The 27,898-nt window shown below is 41.5% G+C and overlaps 1 protein-coding gene and 1 non-coding gene across 2 annotated transcripts; one reads left to right on the forward strand and one right to left on the reverse strand.

Annotated features, from left to right (window-relative positions):
- On the forward strand, positions 1-27,898 carry MYCT1 (MYC target 1). The gene is made up of 2 exons (XM_029049835.2): positions 1-153; positions 24,978-27,898. Exons 1-2 carry the CDS (start codon positions 102-104, stop codon positions 25,490-25,492), a joined length of 567 nt encoding a protein of 188 aa, XP_028905668.1. The 5' UTR covers positions 1-101; the 3' UTR covers positions 25,493-27,898.
- Positions 14,630-14,766, reverse strand: LOC114809427. Its single transcript, XR_003757212.1, has one exon. It is a non-coding gene; the product is annotated as a small nucleolar RNA SNORA7 (small nucleolar RNA).

Here is a 27,898-nt window from a genome sequence, read left to right on the forward strand (position 1 = left end):
TGTGAACTATTTGCTCTCTTGCTGAGCTGCACACCATAAAACCCTAGTGCTCCTTTTGGACATATTGGTTTTTCTTATTCCCTCTAATTTTGGTGGAAATTATGGCTAATAACTCAACAGGTTTAGAGAGCCCATGGCCAGAAAACTTTTGGGGTAAGATATTGTTTTTTTTTTTTTTCTCTCAAACTATACATGTGAAATGTAGTTTATCAGACCACTTAGGATCTTTTTTGCTATTAGATTATTAGAAAGTAACCTGATTTTTGATTTTTCAAAATATCTTGCTTTAAGGACATTCATACATGTAGGTAGCAAGAAAAATTGGGGTAATACAATAAGTTCATTTTTCAAATGCATGTTAATGAAATTTCTAGTGATTAAATAAGAGGATCCAGGTTTGTTGTATGTAATAGTTGGATTCAAGGTGTAATCAAAGTGAAAGAAAAGAGTGAAAATAAGAAATTGGATTGTGGTATTGGTAATGGCTTGAGGGTTGAGGGCAAGTAAATCTCTGGAATAAATTCCAGGTTTTTGCGAAGTGGGAGGTTTGGCAAATGTTTTTCAAGTTTTCATGAGTTTAACCACTGCATTCTTAAGATTGATTTTTAGAAAATGTTGTGTTTGAACATTTCCTGGTATCATTACTATTTATGCAGTAATTTAAAAAATATCATTACATTTAGTGCATACACATATAATCACTTTAGACTTTATTGGGACACAGAATTGGGAGATCTGATAAAGGGAAAATAAAATTTGCAAGATGAGACAGAGAAAGCTTTCAGTGAAATGTGAATGTGGAGTGAATGAGACAGAGCTGCTACTGATCTAAGGTGCTGTCAAGATGGTGGGAGTTAGTCGCATAATAGCTAAGCGGCAGCCAGCATGGAAGAACAGAGAAAATAGAAAAGCAGAGCTTGAATTCACAAGAATCTTGTGTTCCTAAAGTTTTAACAGAAGGAAAATAATTTTGAACTCAATCTTGAAAGGAAAGAGATGGCTCAGGAATTTTTCAATTATGAAATCAATAAAATAAAAGCAGTGTGGCTTAGTGGATAGAGTACGGGCCTGTAATCAGAAGGACCTGGGTTCTAATTCTGACTTGGCCACATGTCTGCTGTGTCCTCTTGGGCAAGTCACTTTACTTCTCTGTACCCAGTTATGTTATCTCTAAAGTGGGGATTAAGACTGTGAACCCCATATGGGACATGGACTTTGTCCAACCCACTTTGTATGTATTCCACTGCTTAGTACAGTGCCTGCCACATAATAAGAGCTTACAAAATAGTATTAAAAGAAACAAAAAGAGATGATCATCTAGGGGAAAATGAAGGACAAGAACTGAAGCCAGGCAGAGTAGCGACAAGCAATGGGCACCTGGAGCATGAGTCCTGCCTCCTGACCTCAGCAGAGGGCTTCTCTCAGAAGCTAGATGCTTCTTTAACCTAATACTCTTTCTAGATCTTGACAAAGAGAAATGTACCAAATGTAAGAATGATAACTGATGTATATTTAAAATTAATTCACCTCAAAAACATAATTTGGGCTTATTGCAACAAATGTTTAAAAGTTAGTGTAAGGAAATTCTTCTCTTTTCCAAATTCCTTTAAGATATATTTAAATTTCACTAAAAAAAATCCAACAAGGCAACAAAAACTAGAAATCCAGTCCCATGTTCCTTGGGCCTAATGAAAATCAGTCTTTCTAAAAAGAATGAAACATACTCTTTTTTTCACTTTTATTCTTTTTGTTTTACAGTGTGGCCTAGTGGAAAGAGCACAGGCCTGGGAATCAAAGGACCTGGGTTTCAATACCAGTTCTATCACTGGTCTACTTGTGTTACCTTGAGCAAGTCACTTAATTTCTCTTTGCCTCAGTTACCGCAACCGTAAAATGGGAATTAAGACTGTGAATCCTTGTGGGACAGGTACTGTCTAACCTGATTATCTTGTATCTATTCCAACATTTAGTACAGTGTCCGGCAAAGTTCGTGTGTGTGTGTGTGTGTGTGTGTGAGAGAGAGAGAGAGAGAGAGAGAGAGAGAACTTTGACTATTTTCTTTAGGAACGCATTCGTTCCTCTTCAAACTAGTGACAGGGGAACAGCACATTGAAATGTTGGGAGTAGAAGTTAGTAGTAGTAATAGTATTTATTAAGTGCTTACTGTGTGCAGAGTACTGTAGTAAACACAGAGAGAATATGCAAGTGGGAATTAGACATGGTCCTGTCCCTTGAGGTGGGGTGGAAGAATGGGGAGAGGGGTGGGAAAAGAACTGGGGAAAATTAACAATCATGAAATATTCAGCTCTAGGTGCCCTTTCACACCACCTTTGAGCCCCAAGAGAGATGGAACAGCTTGATTCCCCACTTGACTCTCTTATGTCTTCCCTCACACTTTAACAGGATAAGCCTAGAGCAGATAACTTGACTACATTTTCCCATATCAGGCTACTCTGATACATTTTCAGTTAATACAACTAAAACTCTGGCTCCCTCATGCTGGACACACCTTAAACCATTCCCCTTTTTTTTGCTGGCCAGTGAGTAGTGGCAACTTAGCTACTTGAAAAAATCAAAACAACTCTAAATATTTACTTTGCTACGGAAAGTCATAGAACCAGGAATAATTCAGTAAATAATTCAGTAAATAATTCAGTCAATAATAAACTGAAAGATGTCCTAATTTATTGTCATTGTATTTATTTTAAAGTAATTAAAAATCTTTATATTTTATAGTTTTGGATATTCCAGCATATTCAAGGATAATTTTCAAATGGATGAAAATGGATGGTACTGAAAATTTTTTTAACAAATGAAAAACATATTTTAATGTCTATTTTCACCAATATATATAATACTTTTAAAATAAAAGTTAATTGTGCCATTTATTTACAATAGCAATAACAACTGTGGTATTTTTAAGTGCTTTTTATATGCCAAGCATTGTACTACGCGCTACAAGTTAATCAGGTCCCACAACACATTTAATCTTCACCTTTCCCATTTTAGGATGAAATCTGGCAGAGAAAAAGAAAGGCACACTTTTGATGTGGTTATGTATGTGTGCAAAGCTGTACTACTACTTTAATTTCAGGCCCCACTTTCAATTACCAGTAAATTGAGTTAAATAAATAGCTGCAAGGATGCCCCATTCCTCTAAGTAGCACGACAATATACCTTCAGATTACAAGAAGCAATTTATGTAGTAAAGATCGAGAGGTCGATAATGCTGAAGCCCGAGATACAAATGCAGCTCTTGTTGGACAATACTAATTTATAACTTCAGTGTACTCAGATGTTTGTTTTCATGTTGGACTCGTCCTTTCATGGATCGAGAACAAAGAAACTTTTCTGTTTCCTAAGCACTGCACTTGTCTAGAGGGTCAGAAACAAGGATTCCATTTCAGTGAATAAAATGTGTACCCAGTTACTCAATTTGTTCTCTTTTCTATGGCTCTTTGTAGTATAATGTCACTCACTTCCCCTTGTCTCTAACAGTTGAATCAAATCCTCCCCTTTGAATCTGTGAAGGAAGATGTAAGGTGAGGAGCTCTGTGGGAAGGGGCATTGGTTACCTACCTCTCTCAATTAAAGTCCACAGTCTTCCCACAGTTTGTCCTGGCTCTGACACATGTCTGCTGTGTGACCCTGGGTAAATCACTTAACTTCTCTGTGCCTCAGTTTCCTCATTTATAAAATGGGGATGAAATCGCACTCTCTTCTACCTAGACTCTGAACTCCATGCAGGACAGTGACTGTGTCTACCCCAGGGAATAAAATAGTGTTTGGAACATAGTAAGGGGTTAACAAATTTATTATTATTAATAATTATAAACAATAATTTCTTCTGTGAGTTGCCTGGTCCGAACTCAAGGGAATATTAATTTCCCAGTCTCTATAGGCCATGAATTTTGTGGGGATGAAAGTGCTTAATAAATATCATTGGTTATTATTGTTATGTGCCCAGAGAATTTTGGTGAGGCTGCACTGTCCTCCTGAAACAGCTGACCATGACCATATATACACCCTGCTCTGATGCATTTGTCATTTCCCAGCTCCAGTCTCTTTAGCTGTGGAAAAATGGTTATTTTTTTTTTGTTCTTTGTGGGTTTCTTTTTTTTTTGGTGGTTGTTTTGTTTTTGGCTTTTCCTTTTTTTTAAGTAAATTGGAACAACAGAGGAGATAAAAGCAGGGAATTTTTTGAGGGAGCAGAAGCACTGACAGAATGAAGGGGAAGGAGCAGGATTGAGGACAAAGCCAAGGTTAGGGACACCCAGGTGATTTTACTACTAGCCAACAATCAGTATCAAAGTCCTTTATATGGTCTCACATGCACACTTACCAAATTTTGAACAAAATCCATGGATCATTCAGAAGGCTCTGTTGTCATCTATATTTCCCCAAGAACACTGCTATTATTATTTTTACTCATGTTCAATAGGCACTAAGGTTGTCATTTGTAGGTGTATGCTCAATGACACACAAATTATCCATCAAAAAGAGTTGTGATGCATGTCAAAATCTAAATGATTAGAGAAAGCATTCATTCTATTCAAAACCTAGAAGGAAAATTTGAATTTGAGAATGGGGAATCCCTTAGATACATAGTGTACCAGACAACTGGAAAGCCATGTTAATTTGGGGTTGGCAAACATTCTGATTCTCCTTTTGTTTTACCATCATATCATAGTAATAAAATAATGATAATAATTGTGGTATTTGTTAGCACTTACTACATGCCAAGTGCTGGGGTAGATACTGGATAATCAGGTAAGGCAGAATTTTGTCCCTTTAGGGGCTCACAGTCTAAGTAGGAGGGAAAAAGATATGAAATTTCCATTTTGCAGATGAGGAAACTGAGGCACAGAGAAGTTAACTGGCTTGCCCAAAGTCACATAGCAGTCAAGTGGCAGATTCAGGATTAGAACACAGGTCCTCTGACTACTATGCCCATTCTCTCTCCAATAGGCAATGCTACTTTTCAAAGAGCACCTTCCTGGTTGTAAGCCCCATGAAAGAGAAAATGTTTAATTTCTACCTGCGTATTTTATCCCAACTCTTAATACAATGCTCTACACACCGTAAACACTTAGTAAATATGATTACTACTACTATTATTACTTGGGCCAGTAGTGTTACTCCACCCTGCACGCTCCGCTCCTCTGCCGCCCACCTCCTCACCGTCCCCCGGACTTGCCTATCCTGCCGTTGACCCCAGGGCCACGTCCTCCCGTGGTCCTGGAATGCCCTCCCTCCTCACCTCCAACAATCTCTCTTCCCTTCTTCAAATCACTACTTAAAGCTCACCTCTTCCAAGAGGCCTTCCCAGACTGAGCTCCCCCTTTTTCCCTCTGCTCCCTCTACCCTCCCCTTCACCTCTCCGCAGCTAAACCCTCTTCTCCCCCCTTTCCCTCTGCTCCTCCCCGTCTCCCGTCCCATCTCCTCAGCATTGTACTCTTCTGCTCAACTGTATATATCTTCATCACCCTATTTATTTTGTTTAATGAGATGTACATCACCCTGATTCTATTTATTTGCCATTGTTTTAATGAGATGTTCTTCCCCTTGACTCTATTTATTGCCACTGTTCTTGTCTGCCTGTGTTCCCCGATTAGACTGTAAGCCCGTCAGAGGGCAGGGACTGTCTCTATCTGTTGCCAATTTGTACATTCTAAGCGCTTAATATAGTGCTCTGCACATAGTAAGTGCTCAATAAATACTATTGAATGAATGAATGAACCTGTGCCCATGGACCAACAGACTAATTCCCCTCCACTGCCTGGGGGACTGGGCACTCAGTGATTCCAAAAATCTTACTTGTGCTAACTTGCAAACCTTGGTTCACAGATATTTAAATGACCTCTCCCATCCAACTTGAAGCTCACATTTCAGTTCTTGAATTGAGTGGTGTTGAGGGGATATTCCAAAATGAAAAGAAATGAGGACTTATTCATTCATGTTTGGATTTGTATCCTGTGGGCCAAAAGTGCATCAGCTTTATCAAGACCCGCCTATGTTCATCAGCCATAAAGAGAAAAAAAGGTTGGGGGTGGGTGTCGGGGGCAAATAATGGCAATAGTGTAATACTTGGAACTAGAGCTTTTACCAACATAAATTCCAGGTAGAGAAACATTCATTTTCCAACATCTGAAGAACAAAGAGAAATGCAATCTACATTTGCTTTCCACTTACCACTGTTGAGAAAGTCAAGATCATGCAGCTGAAAATGTAAAACTTTCCATGTTAGAGGTATAGAAATAGATATTGGGGCTTACTTTTGGCTTTATTTACAGAGTTTTATGTAGCTCTGATGAATGGTTGTGTGATTGGGGTTATGGGGATTGTGTATTGAGTTTAAATCAGTCGTCGGGGAGCAGTGGGGATGTTGGGAGCTGGAGGGTGTGAGACTTTAAAACGCTTTTCTAGTTTAGATTGGGCTGCTTGGGTGTGGAGGCTTTATGGACCCCAGGTATCCCCCCTCACAGCCCTGTCTTTCTTTTGAAACTTGGGAAAGAGAGCAAAAGTCCCGATAGGCCAATGGTGGTGCACGTCTGAGGGATTGGGGGAGCTCGTAGTGCTCTACCAAGCGGGCATCGGCTGAAATGACTACGGAGATATCAAGAAGGCCTTGGACTATGGTGAGGTCTAAGTGTCTAGCAGGACCCCAGAGAGGTCACTGAGAAAGTCAGGGCTATTTTGTGCTTCTCTTGCCAAACCCTGAACCTATAATAATAATAATGTTGGTATTTGTTAAGCGCTTACTATGTGCCAAGCACTGTTCTAAGCACTGGGGTAGATACAGGGTAATCAGGTTGTCCCACGTGAGGCTCACAGTTAATCCCCATTTTACAGATGAGGTAACTGAGGCACAGAGAAGTTAAGTGACTTGCCCACAGTCACACAGCTGACAAGTGGGAGAGCTGGGATTTGAACTCACCTAGCACCCTCCATCACTGAGCACTGCAAACCTTCTGAGGGAAGGGAGAGTCTTCCCAGTGTTTGCACCTGGGTGAAGAAACAGGGGCAGAGGGGAGGAGGGAAGTTGCAGAGTCAGTCTTTGGGGGCAGTAGTCCAGGAGCCAACCTTCTTCCATTGTCCCAGAGGGGCATTTCAACTCTGGGATGAGTTCAGGAAAGGGAAAGAGTGTTGGCCATGGTGTCCTTGCCCCAGCCCAGCATAGGAATCCCCTAAATCCATCTGAAAATGCTTTTATTTGAAAAAAACCCTTTGGGCAACTGGAACAGCCTTGAACAACTTTTTTTTCCCCAGGGAATAGGGGTGGAAAACCCCAGCTCCCATTTTATACTTGAAGCTCTGAGAAGGCAGGGCTTCTGGGTTTAATTTGCTCAAACACAGAAGGGGCCCTCGATAAGCATGAAGTAATATGACCCTTTAACCCAATGGGTGAGCTCCTTCTGCCACCACTGCTGCTGCCCAAACCAGGAATAGTTCAATATCAACCACTTGGGCTCAAGGAGACCTGTGGCCCGTAGCTTGCTTTGTCTGTGTCTTCTTTCTGGCACTTTAATTGGTGGTTGAAGCCTGGCTTCAGTTCCCGGTGCCCACAAGATGAAAGGGAATTTGAAAACAAACAGACGGGACAGGGACTGAATGCCTCTGAGGTCAAACCTCAGACAGGCAGCTTGGCTTAGTGGAAAGAGCACAGGCCTGGGATTCAGAGGCCTGGGTTCTAATCCCAGTCTGCCACTTGTCTGCAGTGTGACTCCAGGCAAGATACTTAACTTCTCTGTGCTTCAGTTCCCTCATCGGTAAAATGAGGATTAAATAAATCCTCCTTCTTCCAGTTTACACTGTGAGCCCCGTGTGGGTCAGGGATCATGTCTAACCTGATAAATTTATATCTACCCCCAGCACTCAGTAAGTGCTTAACAAATACCATTTAAAAAAATGTCAGACAAGGACAAAGGAAGAATTACTGAGCTGTGCAGGAAGCCCCTTCAGTTTGAGCCAACTGGACCTGGTGTCAACTCCCAAGTGGCTGGTACAGTGCTCTGTATCCTGTAGGTTCTCAGTAAATAGCAACAATGATGTCAATCTGGGATCTCTCTGTCCTAGCCCATCAGAGGCTCTTGAAGGGTCAGATGCTAATAATAATCCCGGCTCTGCCACTTGTCTGCTGTTTGAGTTTGGGCAAGTCACTTCACTTCTCTGGGCCTCAGTTACCTCATCTGTAAAATGGGACAGCATGGCTCAGTGGAAAGAGCATGGGCTTAGGAGTCAGAGGTCATGGGTTCTAATCCCGGCTCTGCCACTTGTCAGCTGTGTGTCTTTGGACAAGTCACTAAACTTCTCTGTGCCTCAGTTCCCTCATCTGTAAAATGGGAATTAAGACTGAGCCCCACATGGGACAACCTGATCACTTTGTATCGCCCCCCAGCTCTTAGAACAGTGCTTTGCACATAGTAAGTGTTTAACAAATACCATCATTATTATTACCCTGGTCAGGCAGCCATGTAGGGGTCATATTCTGGAGTGTAAGGTGGCTGGAATGCTCCTATTCCATTTGTGTAGGTGTATGCATTGACTCTGTTACAATCTTGCTGGGGCATACAGGCAGATGGCTAAATAGAGTTAACAGTTATCCTCTCCCCTGAAGCTTCAAAGCTCTAGTGCGGTTGCTGGAATATTCTTTGGTCCATTGGTTCCATAAGCCCCAGTGGTCTACAGAGTACTGGAATGGATAAAAGGAGGAATTAAGTTCCATATCCATTCTCTCTCTCTCTCTCCCCCCTCTCTGTCTCTCTCTCACACACACACACTCTCTCTCTCCTTACTATAGCTTTTAAAGCACTATTTCACCTTCTCCCCACTTACCATACCTCTCTGATTTCCATTTCCCTCTAGCCCACACATTTTTCTCCTTTAATGCCACCCTATTCACTGTACTTTATTATAATCTATCTCACTGCCAACCTCTAACTCAAATCTTGCCTCTGTCCTGGAACACCCTCCCTCTTCATATCTGACAGATAATAGCTCTCTCTACCTTCAAAACCTTATTAAAAGCATATCTCTTCCAAGAGGCCTTCCCCAACTAAGCCCTCATTTCCTCTTCTCCCACTCCCTTCTACATTGCCCTTGCACTTGGATTTGGCCCCTTTCTTTTATTCACCTCTCCCTCAGCTCCTTAGCCCTTATGAACATAAACATAAATATAAGTACATCAGTTTTGGATATCTCCCACTCAACTGTAAGCTTGCTGGGGGTAGGGTACATGTTTGCCAACTCTGTTATAGTGTACTCTTCCAAGTGCTTAGTACAGTGCTCTGCACAGACATGATCCAGTGGATAGAGCATGGGCCTAGGAGTCAGAAGGACCTAGGCTCTAATCTCAGTTCTGCCACTTGTCTACTATGTGATCCTGGTCAAGTTACTTCACTTCTCTGTGCCTCAGTTACCTCATCTGTAAAATGGGGATTAAGTTAGTGGACTGCACGGGGGAAAGGGACTATGTCCAACTTGACAAATATGTATCTACCCCAGTGCTTAGTGCAGTGCCTGGCACACAGTAAGAACTTAACAAATACTACAATTATTTCACAATTATCCTGATGTCGTACTCAGGCTATGTGATTACAAAGACAAGTCAGTGAAGTTTTATTCCCAAAGAGCAAAGTAGGCTAACCACATCCTCTCTTATTCAGGCCCTTCTCTGTCCCTTTAAAGATGTAGGCCTTAAAGGACATGCTTGTTAGATATACACTGTAAGTAAAAGAAGAGCAATAATCTCCACTGTGGAAATCCCTTATAACAATTTTCCCTACGCATCTTTGGTCACTGACCTCTAGATAATAGGGCTTACATGGAAATATGTTGATATTCCTCTTTCTATTTTTTGTTTTCTTTGGAGGGAGGCAGGGGGTTACTGCTTGTGACAGGTTTGGATTTCTTTTTCTTTAAGAGTGAGTGGAAGGTCAGTGGCTGGCGTTAACACCCACTATACCAGAAGCACAATTCATGTGGAAAAACCAACACCAAATATATCCAAAATGTGGTGGCCTCGTTCAAGAGTTTCAGTTTATCTTCCTCCTACTCAACTTCATGAAATTTCCTAAATTGAGAGTCAATTTCCTTTGCACTAGATCATTTCCCTTGTTTTTTCCAACTTTTTGCCTATCCACTGATGTTGATAAATTGTCAGATCCTATAGAAGGATGGAATTCAGAATTCACTTCATTATGTAATTACCAAGTGAGGTCCTGCATGTTAAGGGTACTGAGGCTTCATTCTTATTGGTAGGGAGGATGAAAGCTGCTGTCAGTTCATTGGTCATTCTGCAGGATGTTTCTGAGGCTACCGCATTTGTTGACTTTCCTTGTATCTAAGGAGCACCTTAAGTCACTTGGCACTGGACCATCACAGTCATTGAGTCAGCATTGCCAGATGGTTCAAGGTCATATGAACTAGTGACCACTCAACAACTGCTGGAAATGGAAACTTCTATCAAAGTTTAATCTTGAGTATAAACGTTGGACATAAATCAAATCCTCATGAACAGACTCTTTGAAGGGTTGAGAGGAAAGCAGTTCCCCAGTGTTACCAATCCACTAAAGGGACAGTCAGTGGAACATTAACTGCTTATGTTTTCTGGCTTTATCACCCATTTGGGATTTTTGTTATTCACTGGTTAATTGCCATTTTTTATACGATTCAGGAACATAAATCACAGGAATGCAATTAATATCTGTCCTGCATTTTATACCTTTTTATTAAAAATAAAATGAGATGTATTTACCACTACAACATTACTAAGTCAGGAATAACAATAGTAATAATGACATTTGTTGAATTGTGCTAAATGCTGGGATACACACATTTAGATCATGTGCAATGCCTCTCCCTCATGATGCTCTCAGTGAAAGGGGTAGGAAAAGCAGGTATTTTATCCTCATTTTACAGATGAGAAAACTGAGGCATAGAAAATTTAAGTGACTTGCCCAAGATCATACAACAGGCAAATGACAAAGCGGGGATGAAAATCCAGTTCTCCTGACTCCCAGGCCCATGCCCTTTCCATAGATCACACTTTTCTTATCTGAATTCCCCATAAAGGGAATGCCCTTATTAGGCACTCTACACACAGGAGAGAGTCAGGAGGAATAAAGGAGGAATTTACTGGCCTGGATGTTACTGTTGCACTCAGAAATTTAGAGTTTCTCTGGGTCCACAAGTGTATGGGCCAAAAAGAAAAATGGCCTTAATTAGTGGATCAGGGCCAGGCAGGGGAGCCAGAAGAAGCATGGTCTAGGGAAAACAGCATGGGCTCCAGAGTCAGAGGAGCTGGGTTCTAGTCCTGACTCCACCACTTGTCTTCTGTGTGACTTTGGGTGAGTTACTTAACTATTTATCTTCTCTATGCCTCAGTTACCTCTCCTGTAAAATGGGGGGTAAAACTGTGAGCCCGTGTGGGTCATGGACTGTTTCCAACCCAGTTATCTTGTGTCTACTCCAGTGATTAGTACATTGCCTGGCACATAGTAAGCATTTTACAAATGCCATTAAAAGCCAAAAAAGAGCCAGAGAGGGTCTTAGCTTGCTGACTCACTGGGCCTCCTATAGGCTTGCCTCTTCCAGCATGGTGTAGTGGATAGAGCATGAGCCTGGGAGTCAGAAGGTCATGGGTTCTAATTCTGACTCTACCACATGTCTGCTGTGTGACCTTAAGCAAGTCACTTCACTTCTCTGTTCTTCACTTACATCATTTGTAAACTGTGGATTGAGACTGTGAGCCCCATTTGGGGCAGGGACTGTGTCCAACCCATTTTGCTTGTGTCCACCCCAGTGCTTAGTACAGTGAAAGGCACATTGTAAGTGCTTACTAAATAGCATAATTCCTTCTTTCTCATAAGGAGATTTAGGGCTAACCTCATGTCTCTTTTTCCTGACTCTTTTAAAATCAAAAGAAGCATTGATTTCACATTCCATGGGTACATAATTATGGGGTTTTTTTTGTTGTTGTTGCTCTAGGGGCAAAGCTTTACATTCCCTGGGGCCCTTTTGCTGGACTGCTTCCCTGACTGTGATGGAGACATGAGAGTCTGTGAATCCTTATACTGCCTGGAAATGAAACCAACTCATAGACCCTTGTGAGGCAAGCTCAGCAGCTCCTATTCAGCCCTAAATTCCAATCACTCCAGACAGCTTGCAAAGAGATTTCATAATAATAACAATAATAAAACATTTATTAAGTGCTTATTATGTGGCAAGCACTATTCCAACTCCTGAGGTAGATACAAGTTAATCAGGTGGGACACAGTCCTTTGTCACACATAGGGCTCACAGTCCAGGTAGGAGGGAGAATTGGTATTGAATTCCCATTTTACGGATGGGAAAATTGAAGCACAGAAAAGTTAAGTGGCTTGTCCAAGATCACACTGCAAATAATTTGGAGAGCTGGAATTAGAAGCCAGGTCCTCTAACTCTCAGGTCCATGCTATTTCCACTGGGCCATGTTATTTCTCTTTTGTAGCCTCAGTTTGCCAAGAGATCCTCTTAGTGGGATCCAGCTTGGGCTGGGACCATTGGCATTTTTCAGAACCATATGGTAAGCTCCCAAATAGATTATCTCAGCCCTGCTTAATGGAGGTCTCTGAAATTGACCCTCATCCTGATTCTCCCAAAGCTCTTCAGAGCAGGAGAAATGCCAACCCTCCAGAGGATTCAGGCATACTGGGGGCTTAATAGAAGAGTAAAGAAATCAGGTCAATAAAACCTCCATTTATTATAATGGCATTTGTTAAGCGCTTACTATGTGCAAAGCACTGTTCTAAGTTCTGGGGGGATACAAGGTGATCAGGTTGTCCCACGTGGGGTTCACACTCTTAATCCCCATTTTACAGATGAGGGAACTGAGGCAGAGAGAAGTTAAGTGACTTGCCCAAAATCATACAGCTGACAAGTGGCAAAGCCAGAATTAGAACCCATGACCTCTGACTCCCAAGCCCGGGCTCTTTCCATTGAGCCATGCTGCTTCCCCATTTCATGAGGCTGGTCTAGCCTGGGAAGAGGCAGCATGGTGTAAGGGTAGAGCGTGGGCCTGGAAGTCAGAAGGATGTGGATTCTAATCCTGGCTCTGCTTTGGGACTTTAGGCAAGTCACTTCACTTCTCTGCACCTCGAGTTACCTCATCTGTAAAATGGGGATTGAAACTGTGAGCCCCATGTGGGACAAGAACTGTGTCCTACCCTATTTGCATCCACCCCAGCACTTAGTATAGTGTCCGACACATAGTAAGTGCTTAACAAATACCACAGTTATTACTATTAACCACAAGGTGCTAAACTCTAAACCAAAATAGAGGCTTACTGAACAGTCACAGTAATCAATCTCCTCTGTGGCTAAGAGACTCTGACTCTTGAAAAGTTTCCATAGGCATCATTCAAACATAAAATGTGGCATTCAATTGCAAGATAGTATTATCAACAATGTGAGCCTCTCAGACTGGATTTAATGCCTCCATCAGCACAGATGGCAGGTCAGTTAGGGAGCATAAATCAAATAGTTTTCACTCTTGGGTTATTCTAGAAGAAATTTGAGACTCTAGCTGTGTTCTCAAAAATACTGGCATTGACAGATCAATCAATCAATGAATGGTGTTTATTGAGCACTTATTATGTGCCTAGCACTGTACTAAGCATTTGGGAGAGCACAAGAGAGCAGAATTAGAAGACAGAGCTAACAACGAGCTTTGACTAGCTAACACTAGACTAGCTAACACAGCTAACAACTAACTAGACACTGTGAGTGTGATTTAAGTCCTACCTTTTCTTGCCTTATGCCATCGTGTCATTTCTGACCCATAGTGACACCAAGAACTCATCACTCGCAGAACCACCCACTCTCCATCTGCAATTGCTCTGGTAGTGTATCTATAGAGTTTTCTTGGTAAAAATACAAATGTGGTTCACTCCTCACTATTGGCTTCAAAGCTTTCCAACCCCTTGGCCCCTCCTACCTCACCTCCCTTCTCTTCTTTAACATCCCAGCCCGCACTCTCTGCTCCTCTGGTACTAACCTTCTCACTGTGCCTCAATTTCACCTGTCCCGCCGTCGACCACTGGCCCCCGTTCTACCTCTGCCCTGGAATGCCCTCCCTCGTCAAATCTGCCAAACTAGCACACTTCCTCCTTTCAAAGCCCTACTGAAAGCTCACCTAATTCAGAAGGCCTTCCCAGGCTAAGCCCCCCCTTTTTTCTGCCCCTCCTCCCCTCCCCATTGTCCCAACTCATTCCCTTTACTCTTCCCACCTCCCCATCCCAGAGTACTTGTGTACATATGTACTTATTTATAATTATAATTCTATTTAATTTTATTAATAATGTGTACGTATCTAGAATGTTATTTATTTATAATGATGCTACTCATGCCTGTTTACTTGTTCTGAAGGCTGTCTCCCCCGTTTTAAACTGTGAGCCCTTTGTGAACAGGGATTGCCTCTATTTGTTGCTGAATTGTACTTTCCAAGCTCTTAGTACAGTTCTCTGCACACAGTAAGCGCTCAGTAAATACGATTGAATGAATGAAACATTGTCTTCTTCGGTGCAGTAAACTTGAGTCTTCACCTTTGACTCTTTCCCATACTGGTGCTGCCCAGCATGGGTGAGTTTTGACTTGTAGCAGATTGCCTTCCACTCACTAGACACTGGCCAAGCTAGAAGTGGAATAGGTAGGCCTCTGCTTGACTCTCCCTCCCATAGCTGAGACTGGAGATTACTGGAAACTCTCCATGTGCAACCCTGAGAGGGGAAAGGCTTGCCTAGGCATCCAGAAAAGCTGTGGGACAAACTGGACCTGTATAATTGGTGCATCTCCAGATTGTGGGCAGGGAAAGTATCTGTTTATTGTTGTATTATACTCTCCCAAATGGTTAGTACAGTGCCCTCCATACACTAAGTACTCAATAAATCCCGTTAACTGACTGGAAATCAAGGCTGGAATGATGGATAATTTTTCTCCTTGGGATCTCCCTATTGCTGAGATTCAGGAGCTGCAAAAGAGGTGAAGGATCCATAGATAATGTTTGTTATGTAATTATAATAATGATGGTATTTAAGCACTTACTATGTGCCAAGGACTGTTCAGATGGATGAGATACATTTGTCTCATCCCTGTCTTTGGGATGTGTAGGTTAAACTTTTTCCTTTACGTTCAGGGATAGTACTGGTAGGCAGGGGGCGGGAGGGGAGGTTACCCCTCAGTTCTACATGAGATTCAAAGCATTAGGTTTAGTCATGTGTCTTTGATCTACTTCATTGATTGATTTTTTTCATGAAAGATGGGCCCCCCTCAGGGTGAGAAAGTGGGCCTCAAGCATTTCTTCTCCCCTCCAGCTTTAGATTCTAGGAGGCTTTTCCTGGGGACTTTATAAGACAATACTTCCCAAAGTAGGGAATATTCTTTGCCACTTCTCCAGTCTCTCTAGAACAATACTTTCTTGCTAGTCAGCTATTCTCTGAATGAGAGTGGATTTGGGCTTCAGCTAGCAAATCGTATGATCTCTAAATGAGCTCAGATAATTTTTTTTAACTTTTTAATTGGTACTTACTAAGTGCTTATTATGTGCCATATACTGTACTAAGCTTTGGGGCAGAAACAAGATAATCAGGTTGGACATATCCATGTCCCATGTGGGACTCAAAGCCTTAATCTCCATTTTATAGATGATGTAACTGAGGCACAGAAGTTAAATGACTTGCCCAAGGTCACACAGCAGACAAGTAGAGTCAGAATTAGAACTCGGATCCACTGATTCCCAGGCCTGTGCTCCTTCCACTAGGCAACACTGCTTCATGCTCCCAGCTATTTACAAAGAATATATTTCAGGCAGAAAAAGGAGAAAATAAAGACTTTAGGGTCATTGCAGATGATATATTAAAAGAAGAGGATTCAATAAGGTAGACTGTAAGCCCCATAAGGATTTCTGGGGCCTCCATTAGGTTGTAAGCCCCTTAAGGGTTTCTGGTGTACTCTCCCAGTCACTCAATATAGCTCAATACAATGGTATCTGATATATTAAAAGAAGAGGATTCAATAAGGTAGACTGTAAGCCCCGTAAGGATTTCTGGGGCCTCCATTAGGTTGTAAGCCCCTTAAGGGTTTCTGGTGTACTCTCCCAGTCACTCAATATAGCTCAATACAATGGTATCTGTTAAACATTTACTATGTGCCAGGCACTGTTCTAAATGCTGAGGTAGATACAAGATACCCAGGTGTATCTAGATATCTAGATGGTGTGAGGCCCTCGTGGGACAACCTGATTACCCTGAATCTACCCCAGTGCTTAGAAGAGTGCTTAGCATATAGTAAGTGCTTAACAAACATAATAATAATAATTATTATTATTAAGATAATTAGGTAGGACACAGTCCACGTCCCACATGGGGCTTGGCTCACAGTTGTAATCTCCATTTTGCAGATGAGGTAACTGAGGCACTGAGAAGTCTTGCCCGAGGTCACATAGCAGACAAGTGACAGAGCCGGAACTAGAACCCAGGTCCTTCTGACTCTCAGGCCTGTGGTCTATCCACTAGACCACACTGCTTCACGCCACTTCACACCCAACAGGGACTCAAAAACTCCACTGATTGAAACACAAGATGAATTTCAGTTTAGTACCTAAGGTAGTCATGTCAAACTCAGTGTTAATCAATAACAATAATGACATATTAAACACTTGTAAAGCACAGAGAACAGTACTAGGGGATGGAGACAAAAGTACTAAGGATGGAGCTTAATTCAGACACAGATTCTGGCCCACAAGGACCAACAGTTTAAGAGGAAAGAAGGGAGGCACACGGTGGTGGGTGAGGGGACATGGCAGACTAAAATCAACAAATTTATAAACATTCTCCAGTGGGGAATCCTTGTCCCCTTCCCTTGCTTCAGAGCCACTGTGCACTCTTTCCCATTAACACAAATGCTACGTCATTCATTCATTCAATAGTATTTATTGAGCCCTTACTGTGTGCAGAACACTTTACTAAGCGGTTGGGAAAGTACAATACAGCAATGAAGTGTGACCATCCTTGCCCACAGTGAACTTATAGCCTAAATAGCCACTGTTTAAGGAAGAACCTAGTTCTTCCATCATCATGTTTTTATTGCACTTTCTGGATATAATAGCAGAAATAGTATTGATTAAACACTCACTGTGTGCAGTCCACTATATTAAGTTCTGAGCACCGTAGAAAGGACTGCTTTAAGGAATGAAACAATCTGGATAGACCGAAAAGCAGCATGGCTTGGTGGAAAGGGAATGGGCTTGGGAGTCAGACGACTTGGGTTCTAATCCCAGTTTTGCCACTTGTCTGCTGTGTGGCCTTGGGGAAGTCACTTCATTTCTCTGTGCCTCAGTCACCTCATCTGTAAAATGGAGATTAGAAAACTGTGAGCCCTATGTGGGACAACCTGATCACCCTGTATCTACCCAACCTGATCACCCTGTATCTTCCCCAGTGCTTATAGCAGTGCTTGGAACATAATAAGTGCTTAACAAAAACCATCATCATTATTATTATTGTTACTAAGTGATGGTTTGGCATAAGTGGCTTTGAGCTTGCAAATGATGCCAGTTTAGAGGTGCTTACTCTAACTCATTCTCTCTCCTACTGAGACTGTGAGCCCAGTAAAGGACAGGAACTGTGTCCAATTTGATTATCTTGAACCTACTCTAGCACATAATTGTTATTATTATTATTATTATTGCTATGACATGAAATTAGTTGGGAACTTAGCTTCAACCTTAGAGACGAACTGTATGTATTGGGAATGACCGCACACTAAGAGGCCAGGAAATGAAACTCACATTGAAATTGTATACTACTTTCTTTAGAACATAAGAATAAAAGCAATTCCATACCGGTTAGAGCAGCGATCCATCTCTTCTAGCATCCCATCTCTGATGGTTGTTCCCAAAGGTCCTTGAAAGAAAAATGAGGTAGTTTGCCCTCCTTGACTTGGGCAAGAACCATTTTAAAATAAATGTTCCCTCTAATAATTTATCATTAATCTAAATCTTCTTAAATCATCTCATCTCTAACTTTTCCCTTTTATGTTTTTTTTTAAATTTCCCTATAGTAACCTGTTAAACAAATATCCCAAACCTCCTCAAACTGCTAAGTTTTACCTCCATAACTTTTTTTGGTAACAGACTTCATCTGTTCACCATATGCTTTGTGAAGAAATGTTACCTTTCTTCATTTTGAACCACCAGATTCATGACCAAGAATATGATTCAGAATGTGCAGAATGCTCTGCTTGGCACTTGGAGGAGTTTCCCCATTAGATTATCAGCTCCAAGAGACCTTGCCAGACTAAGCCCCTCTTTTCCTCATCTCCCATCCCTTCTGCCTCACCCTGACTTGCTCTCTTTGCTCTTCCCCCCACCCCCTGCCCCACAGCACCTATGTACATATCTGTAATTTTATTTATTTATATTGATAGCTGTTTATTTGCATTAATGTCTATCTCCCTGCCTCCATACTGTGAGCTCATTAAGGGTAGGGATTGTCACTCTTTATTTCTCTATTGTACTTGCCCAAGTGCTTAATACAGTGCCTGCACACAGTAAGTGCTTAATAAATATGACTGACTGAATGAATGAATGAATAAAACTAGATGCAAATGCAATAAGGGGCACAACAGTAAATTAATATAATAAATTTAGGTGGTTAAATCAATCAATAACAAATAAATGAATAGATAACCTGTTTACAGTATTTGTTAAATGCTTACTTGTGTTTGCACTTGTGATAACAGTGCTTGTCAAGCATCATCTAAGCACTGAGGTAGATATAAGTTAATTAGATTGTACAAAGTTCATGTCCCACTTGGGACTCACAGTCTAAAGTAGGAAGGAGAACAGATATTGAATCCCAAATTTATAGTAGAGGAAACTAAGGCACAGAGAAGTTAAATGACTTGTCCATGGTCACAGCAGACACCTGGAGGAGTGGAGATTAGAACCCCTGTTTCTTGACTACCAGGTCTGGGCCCTTTCCACGAAGCTGCACTGCTTCCCTAAGTGTAGAGGACTGGGGTGGTTGAGAGAATGGGTAGATGGCATTTAGTGAGAAGTAAATCTAGCAGATATTTCCTTGGAAATCATTAGAAGAAAATCTGCAAATCTCAGTATCCTTGATGATTTTTATAACCATTTGCCCTGTTTTATTACATACTCATTCACCTGCTGTTCTTACCAATCTTTTCTATCATTTCACAGCTTTTTTCCATTTGCCTATCCACTAGGCAAACTATTTTAATTTTCTCTTTTTCAGGGGAGAGAGTCTCTTTCCTGGACTTAGGTGAAAGATTCTGACCAGGGCAAAAATTCAGTGATTGCTTGGTCTCTCTCTTCCCTAGACAATAGACTGTGAGGGGAAAGGAGGAGAACATTAGATTCCCCTGAGGATTTTTCCTTAAGGAGAATGAAACTGGGGGCACTTAGCTCTATACCATCCATCAAACTCAGGCTATAACTACAGACCCCTTATGTTTGATATTAACCAAGGCAGATATAGGATTTAAAACTTCTACCAGGCTGCAGTTGAGAGTTCTGTGGAGGTCCCAGCAACCACAGCTGAACCAGATTCCCAGACAAGACAAGATCAAAATTGGTCTTTAATTGGTACTACAAATGGGAGGATGCAAAATAAAATACACGAGTCGAGGATCATGAGGCATTATTTTAAGGTACTGAAGTTTACAACTTCAGAGTTATGGGGATGCCAGACATTATGTGCTTTGGTCATGCAACTGGCTCCTTGAGAGTTTTGTTTGGGGGGAAAAAGAACTGGGGAATAGGGTTTAGTTTGAAATAATCCCCAAATTAAGATAATGAGTAAATGAATCTCGCCTAGCTTCCTTTTGACCCCAGGCATATCTTAGTTTGGGAGCAATAGACTTACTGCAATAAGCTCTCTCAGGGTAAGTCTTAGAGAAGTGGGAAGCTCCAGTGACTCTTTGCTTTGCCCTCAGGTAAATTTGGCTCCAAACCCCCAGGTTGGGTGGGAAGGGAGGAAAAGAGATAGAGCTTTGTCTCTATTGGCAGAGGAGCCTGCATCCTCCTAGAATGGTCCAAAAGGTTCTGGAGAATTACCAGAATACTCCAAACAATTCTGATGGGGGAGTTTGACTTTCTGTCAGGTCTGTAATCCTGCTGCTTGATGAAGAGCAGTAAGTGGAAAGATAGGAGGACCGGCAGATGGACACAAGAGTCAATCCAACAATTGTATTATTGAGTGCTTACTGTGTGCAAAATGCTGTACTAAGAATTTGGTAGAGTACAATATAAGAGAATTAGTAGACATTTCCTGCCCACAGCCAGTTTATAGTGTAATGGAGAAATTTCCATATTGCTAGTCACTAGTATATACCCATAAGAAGCAGATGCCTTAATCCCACAGCAAATCAGGGTGAGGAAAAGATCCATTTTCAGGTGAGGCTTCAGGATACTTTAATCTGGTTCTCTAAAAGAGGTGGTTATTAAATGGTTAGAGTTCTCTAAGAGATGTTATTAAACAGTTAGAGTTCATGAACCTCATACAGGTTAGTGCCAATGGCATAATGACTAGCTGTGGGGAAAGAGATCTAAATGCTTCACTGACTTTCCAGAAAGCAGCTGGTGGTAAAATAAGCAGCTGAGCTACTACCCCTTTAGTATCAGATGGTACCAAGAAGCAGCATGCCCTAGTGAATAGAGCATGGGCCTGGGAGTTAGAAGGACCTGGATTCTAATCCTCACTCTGCCAATGGTCTGCTGTGTGACCTTGGGCAAATCACTTTACTTCTCTGTGCCTCAGTTACCTCATCTACAAAAAAGGGATTAAGGCTGTGATTCCCATATGGGACAGAGTCTGTCCAAACTGATTTGTTTGTAGCTACTGCAGTTCTGATCACATAGTAAATGCTTAACAAATATCATTATCATCACTGCCAGTGTTGGAAAAACAGCAATAGTTCTGGAGGTCCAAGGGAACATTTATGTACAACTTGTTGATGTGGCAGTTGAGATCTTTCTTTCACTTACACTGCCCTTCATCTTTTTATTGTAGCAATTAGCCAGATCTACTTTTATCATATCTGTTGACCATGGGGGAGGGGGAGGGGGAAAATCACTTTCTTCCTTAATACTTGAGGAATTTAAGCATTTCCTCTGTACCAAGCACTGTGCTAAGTATTGAGGTAGATATCAAATATATGTGAGGTCCAGGCCCTCATGGTGCTCACAGTCTAAGAGAGGGGGAGAACAGATATTTCAATCCCCATTTTACAGATGAGTAAACTGAGGCACAGGGATACTAAGGACAGGAGGTAAGTGGCAGAGCATGGAAGGCCCATGCTCTTTCCATTAACACTGCTTTAAAGTCATTGATGACTCATTTACTACTAGAATTTCTTTTGAAATTTTGACCTTATATATTGCAGGCTGGAGTAGTGCCTATCTACTGTATTTTACTCTCCCAAGTGCTTAGTCAGAGTTTTGCACACAGTAAATCCTCAATAAAAACTACTGATTTATTGGTTGACTCACAGCAGTTTTAAGACAATTTGACATTGATAGAATGTCAGTCTGAAATACAATTTTAATTTATTCTCTAATACTGTCTTTTACCAAAAAAAGGGACTTCAATAGTCACAGAGTGAATATTCCAGTGAATTAAGCTATGCAAAGATAAGGTTGAGCAAGATGCAACTGACCATGTTCTAATTTTTTATTACCATGTTTGTTCAGGCTAAATCTTGCCCATTACTTAGGAGATGTTGATCATAGCATTGAACCACACACACACATATGTATGTATGTATATATATATATGTATATATATATATAATTTTCTTAAAAGGGTATTTGTTAAGCTCTTACTATGTGTGAAAAACTGTTCTAAGCACTGCGGTAAAAAATAAGTGAATTAAGTTGGATATAGTCCCTGTCCTGCATGGAGTTCATGGTCTAAGAGTGAGAACAGGAGAACTGAGACAGAGAAGTGAAGTGACTCGCCCAAGATCACACAGCAAGCATTTGGCAGAGCCAAATGTCTTTGGTAAAAGACAGTATTAGAGAATAAATTGGATTAAAGCCCAGGCCCTTCTGACTTCCAGGACGATGCTCTTTCTACTAGGCCACATTTGCACTTGATTGAGTATAAACAGAACAAAAATTGACCCATTTGCTAACCATATACACATGAGCATTATTCTAGAATAAGGCATGAATATCTCATTAAAGGCACAAAACAATCAACTCTGTGCTTGGAAGTAGGCAACTATATGCCTCACTGGGCCACAAAGAGTGCCCTTCTTGCTCCCTTTCAGAAACACATGTGCACTGTGGAAAGCAAGGAGGAGACATTTTCCCCTTGTTTTCTGCACCTTTCCTGCCTCTGAAAAGTCTCTGAAAGCCATGGAGGTTATGATCTTCTGAAAATCTGTTCTCTCCACACAGGAGACAAAACTTGAACACATCAAACTGGAAAGTTAGAATGAATGAGAACTGTTCTTTCCTTTAGGGAAGTAGAACAAACAGGGAAGAGATAAGTTCAAGAGGGAATATTTGTATATGGATTGATCATTCAATTTTGTTCAAGGAGATTGGACACAAGAAGTGACCTTACTAAAGGTTCAGAGATAAAAAAGAAATATCTTACAGGATATAAGTGATGTATAGGCCATAAGAAACCGGAGATCGAATCACCTGAATGGAGATTATAAGATAGAGGGCAGAGAGGTGGTCTACCCTCTTTACTGTACTCTCTCAAGCACTTAGTACTGAGTTCTGCATAAAATAAGGGCCCAATAAATACCATTGAGTGATAAATATTCATATAATAGTGCTTTCCAATTTAGAATGTTTTCACTTTATTCAGTAAATGGTGTAGCCATTGACTGTCTACCTGAGGCTCCTTGCCTCTGCTCTTTGGTTGCTTGTTGATTGTCCCAAGCAGTCAAGAAGGAAGGACAATTACTCTCCCCTTCTTCAAAGCCTTACTGAAGGCACATCTCCTTCAAGAGGCCTTCCCTGACTAAGCCCTCCTTGCCTCTTCTTTCACTCCCTTCTGCAGTACCCTAATTAGCTCCTTTTATTCATCCTTCCTCTCATCCCCACAGCACAGCATGGCTCAGTGCAAAGAGCATGGGCTTAGGAGTCAGAGGTCATAGGTTCTAATCCCAGCTCTGACACCTGTCAGCTGTGTGACTTTGGGCAAATCAGCTAACCTATCAGTGCCTCAGTTACCTCAACTGTAAAATGGGGATTAAGACTGTGAGCCTAAGGTGGGACAACCTGACTACCCTGTATCTATCCCAGGGCTTAGAATAGTTCATCAGCACATAAGTAAGTGCTTAACAAATACCAACATTATTATTATTACATATCTGTAATTTATTTATTAGATTCATTGACTCATATAAAGTGCTTACTGTGTACTGAGCACTGTACTAAGCACTTGGGAAAGTACAATACAACAATAAAGAGTGATAAATAACCTTAGAATACATTTACAGAACCAGTGAAATTTAGAATTGTTAAATGCATTTACATTCATGTCTGTCTCCTCTTCTAGACTGTACAATCCTTGTGGGCAGGGAATGTGTCTGTTTATTGTTGTATTGTACTCTCCCAAGTACTTAGTACAATGTCCTGCACACAGTAATCTCTCAATAAGTAGGAATGACTGACAGATTGAGGTAGAGGAAGGCCCTTCTCCCTTGTGTTCCAGGGAAGAAGTATTTCTTATCAAGCTGAATGTGACGAACCACGGAAACATTAAAGGTGCTGACCCAAATCCAGAACTGATACCGCGTCATTAGTTAGAACGTCTATCCATCCATCATCATCTATGTACTTTGATCTGTGACTTTTGGGCCTGTGATACCCCACATCACTTATGTACATAACTTTAAGTTTTACATTATAAATGATTTATTTATATTAATGTCTGTCTCTCCCTCTGGACTGTAAGCTCTCTGCAGGTAGGGAATGGGTCTGTTCAATCTGTTGTACATTCCCAAGAGCTTAGTACAGTGCTCTGCACACAGTAATGCTCAAGAAACAGCGTGGTTTAATAATAATAATAATAATGTTGGTATTTGTTAAGTGCTTACTATGTGCCAAGCACTGTTCTAAGCGCTGGGGTAGACATAAGGGAATCAGGTTGTCCCACGTGGGGCTCACAGTCTTAATTCCCATTTTACAGATGAGGGAACTGAGGCCCAGAGAAGTGAAGTGACTTGCCCAGGGTCACACAGCAGACAAATGGCCAAGCCGGAGTTAGAACCCAGGTTCTCTGATTCCAAACTTGTGCTCTTGGTCTGCTGTCTTCCCAGGCCCATGCTCTATCCACTAAACCACGTGGCTCAGTGGAAAGAGCACGGGCTTTGGAGTCAGGGTTCATGAGTTCGAATCCCAGCTCTGCCACTTCTCTGCCACAGAGAAGTTAAGTGACTTGCCCACAGTCACACAGCCGACAAGTGGCAGAGCTGGGATTCGAACTCATGAGCCCTGACTCCAAAGCCCGTGCTCTTTCCACTGAGCCACGTGGTTTAGTGGATAGAGCATGGGCCTGGGAAGACAGCAGACCAAGAGCACAAGTTTGGAATCAGAGAACCTGGGTTCTAACTCTGGCTTGGCCATTTGTCTGCTGTGTGACCCTGGGCAAGTCACTTCACTTCTCTGGGCCTCAGTTATCTCATCTGTCAAATGAGAATGAAGAATGTGAGCTCTATGAGGGGCAGGCATGAGGTCCGACACCATTAACTTGTATCTACCTCAGCATTTAGAACAGTGTTTGGCATATAGTAAGTGCTTAAGAAGTACCATTATTATTATTATTAATAATACATCCCATCAATACCGATGATGATCAAGCAAATGAACTAATTTCATCCAGTCTCTCTCTGGGATTCCATACAGGGAAAGTACAGAGGCTGTTTGATGACTAACTAGTCTTTTTTGGTTTCAGATGATCTGATAATGTCCTTCACAGTGTCTGTGGCCATCGGGCTGGTGATAGGAGGGATAATCTGGGCTCTGCTGTTCTGCCTATCCCGCCGCCGAGCCAGTGCCCCCATTTCGCAGTGGAGCTCCAGCCGGCGTACCAGACCCGCTCATGGCCACAGTCTCAACAGGACCGGATTCTACCGGCACAGCGGTTGCGAGCGGAGGAGCAACCTCAGCCTGGCCAGTCTCACCTTTCAGCGGCAGGCTTCTCTGGACCAAACCAATTCTTTCCCAAGGAAATCCAGCTTCCGGGCCTCCACCTTCCACCCCTTCTTGCAATGCCCACCGCTCCCCGTGGAAACCGACAGTCAACTGGTGACTCTTCCATCCACCAACACCTCCCCCGTCATCAACCCCACCCACAGTCTGAGCCGCCCAGAGTTCCACTGGTCCAATAACAGTCTCCGGATTGGCCATGCCACACAGACTCCTCCTCCTGCCTACGAGTCCATCATCAAAGCATTTCCAGATTCTTGAACTGAATTTTGATTCCTTTTGTGTGTGTGTGCTTGAGTGAGGGAAGAAATTATGTCTACTTTATTACCTAGGTTTTTTATTTCTCCAGATATGTGAAGCCAGCTAGGAAGTTCTCAATGTTTAAAATGGTAAGCGAAGGCCGAGCAACATGGTACATAAGATGCCACGTTTTGCTTTGGAAAATCGCAATCACATATATCACAAGACACAAAATCTACTCTCCTCTCAACCCCTAATCCTCTTCAATCAATGTCATCATGAATCTTCATAGAGTAAAAGGGAAGGAACTCTGTTATCAAAGAGTCATCTCTAGTACTGTGTGCTCATTACAGACTTTTAAAAAATGCCTACAATTTTAGCCTGTTGGTTACATTTGACTTAAAAAAAGAAAACAAAACAAAACAAAAACCCTCCCCCAAAACAAAGCCAAGACTTCTTATTGCCATTATAAATCTTACTACAAAATGATGGCGTGGAAATAAATGGTCAGTGTTTTCCCTTTGAAAATGCTCATTTGTTAAAGGCTGGTGCTCTCACTTGAAATGAATCCTTAACGCATGCCACCCTTAGGCCATAAGAGAATGAAATCCTAGGTTTACAAGAAGCATTGTCTCTTAGGCATTCTTTAGTATTAGTATCAGTATTGTATCTGAATACTTGCTAGACTGCCTGGGGCAACTGAATGTGTGAACAAGGAGAAGCAGAGACTGTGTTCATGAGGACAAGGTTCTGATGAATCACAGGAACTGAACCTTCCCTAGAAAACTCCTTTTTTAGCACAGTGGAGGAAGAGTAGATCTATTTTATGCTATTTCGACTTGTAAGGTTGTTACCGTCAGGGAGCATGTCCACTTATTTCATTCTATTCTGCTCCAAGTGTTTAGTGTGGTGCTCTTCAGGTAGTAAGCACTCATAACTACCACTGGCTAACTGATTGATCGATTAAGGGCAATATGGAAGTCATTCAAGGCTCTGTTAAATACAGGACGAGATCATTTCAGATCCCTAAACCTCTTATTTTTCCCTTTCCAATTACCAAGGTTAAAAAAATACAGAACTTGGATTTTACCTAACAAAGAAATGAAGTTTGGTAAGTGGGCTGGTTAAGTTTTAGTGAATTTGGTTACTAGATATTCTGAAATATACCTCTATGGACTACATACCCAAAGCAGAGCAATGAAGGTTAAAGAGTCCATTCTCTCAATCTCTCTCACAAAGCACATAAAAAAATGTAGGAGGTAAGGGGAGTGAAGGGCAGAAAGGGAGAAGCAGCATGGCCTACTGGAATGCGCATGAGCCTGGGAGCCAGAGAACCTTGGTTCTAATCCTGGCTCTGCCAAATGGTTGCCATTTGACCTTGGGCAAGTCACTAACTTCTCTGTGCCTCAGTTATCCTTCCTACTTATACTCTGAGTTCCATGCAGGACAGGAACTGTGTCCAACCTATTCACTTGTACCTACCCTAGTGCTTAGAACTGGGTTTGACAGATAGTAAGGGCTTAACAAATATGATTTAAAAAAGAGGGGGAAGGTAAGAGGCAAGAGTGAATGAGATATAGGAAGGAAAGATGGGAGCTGGGCAAAGGGCTTATGTCCAGTCCAGCACTGGAGAATGTCACAAGGGCTTTCTCCATGGACTTCTTTTTCTTTCCGCTGCAGGCTGAACTGAATATGTTCAGAGAATTTCACTTAGCAGAGAACAGCAGATCTCTGGCTACTCTGATCAAACACCTCTGTGTTCCCTGAATTGTAAAAAAAGTCTCTAGTTAGTTATTAGAATGAAAATCTACTGTACATTTTCACCTGAAAATAATTTTTCTGTGGGAGAAAAGATTCGCATATTTCTTTCTCCAGGACAGTAGTACCAGTACTGCAATGGCAAGATATGACTCATAAATTAAATCTTCAAGAGCTCTGCTGTGGTTTTCCTTTGATTTTTAAAGATGATTGTTCTTCAAATGAGGAAATACAGATCTGTCTACCAGATAGCTGTCTCTATTATAATGTGACTGAAAACTCACAAGCTTTTCATGATGTGGGGAGATAGTCCTTATAAGAAAAATATTTTAGGAAACTGAGCATGGGTTGTACAGTATCAAGATGTTCTTAAGAGAGCTTTAACTGTAATAAATGCATTTTTACTTGTTTTATGCTTCTTTTAATGTTTAATATAGGAAAAACACTTCAAGTGCATGTTTTTAACCTGAAATTTACACTGGAAATGAAAAAAAAACAGTTTTATAGTCCCCGATTAGAGGACCAGAGCAGAAATCCTTTGGTGCACTTGTCACCTAGTGTAAATATGTTGTTTTTTTTAAAAAAAAATGGCTATGAGAGCAGTGAAACCAGTATTTTATAAATGTAATGGAGGTTCTGGAATGTGAAATAAAGAAAAAATGAAATTTT

Source organism: Ornithorhynchus anatinus, chromosome 2 (assembly GCF_004115215.2).
Source record: "Ornithorhynchus anatinus isolate Pmale09 chromosome 2, mOrnAna1.pri.v4, whole genome shotgun sequence".
In the NCBI taxonomy this organism is placed as follows: Eukaryota; Metazoa; Chordata; class Mammalia; order Monotremata; family Ornithorhynchidae; genus Ornithorhynchus; species Ornithorhynchus anatinus.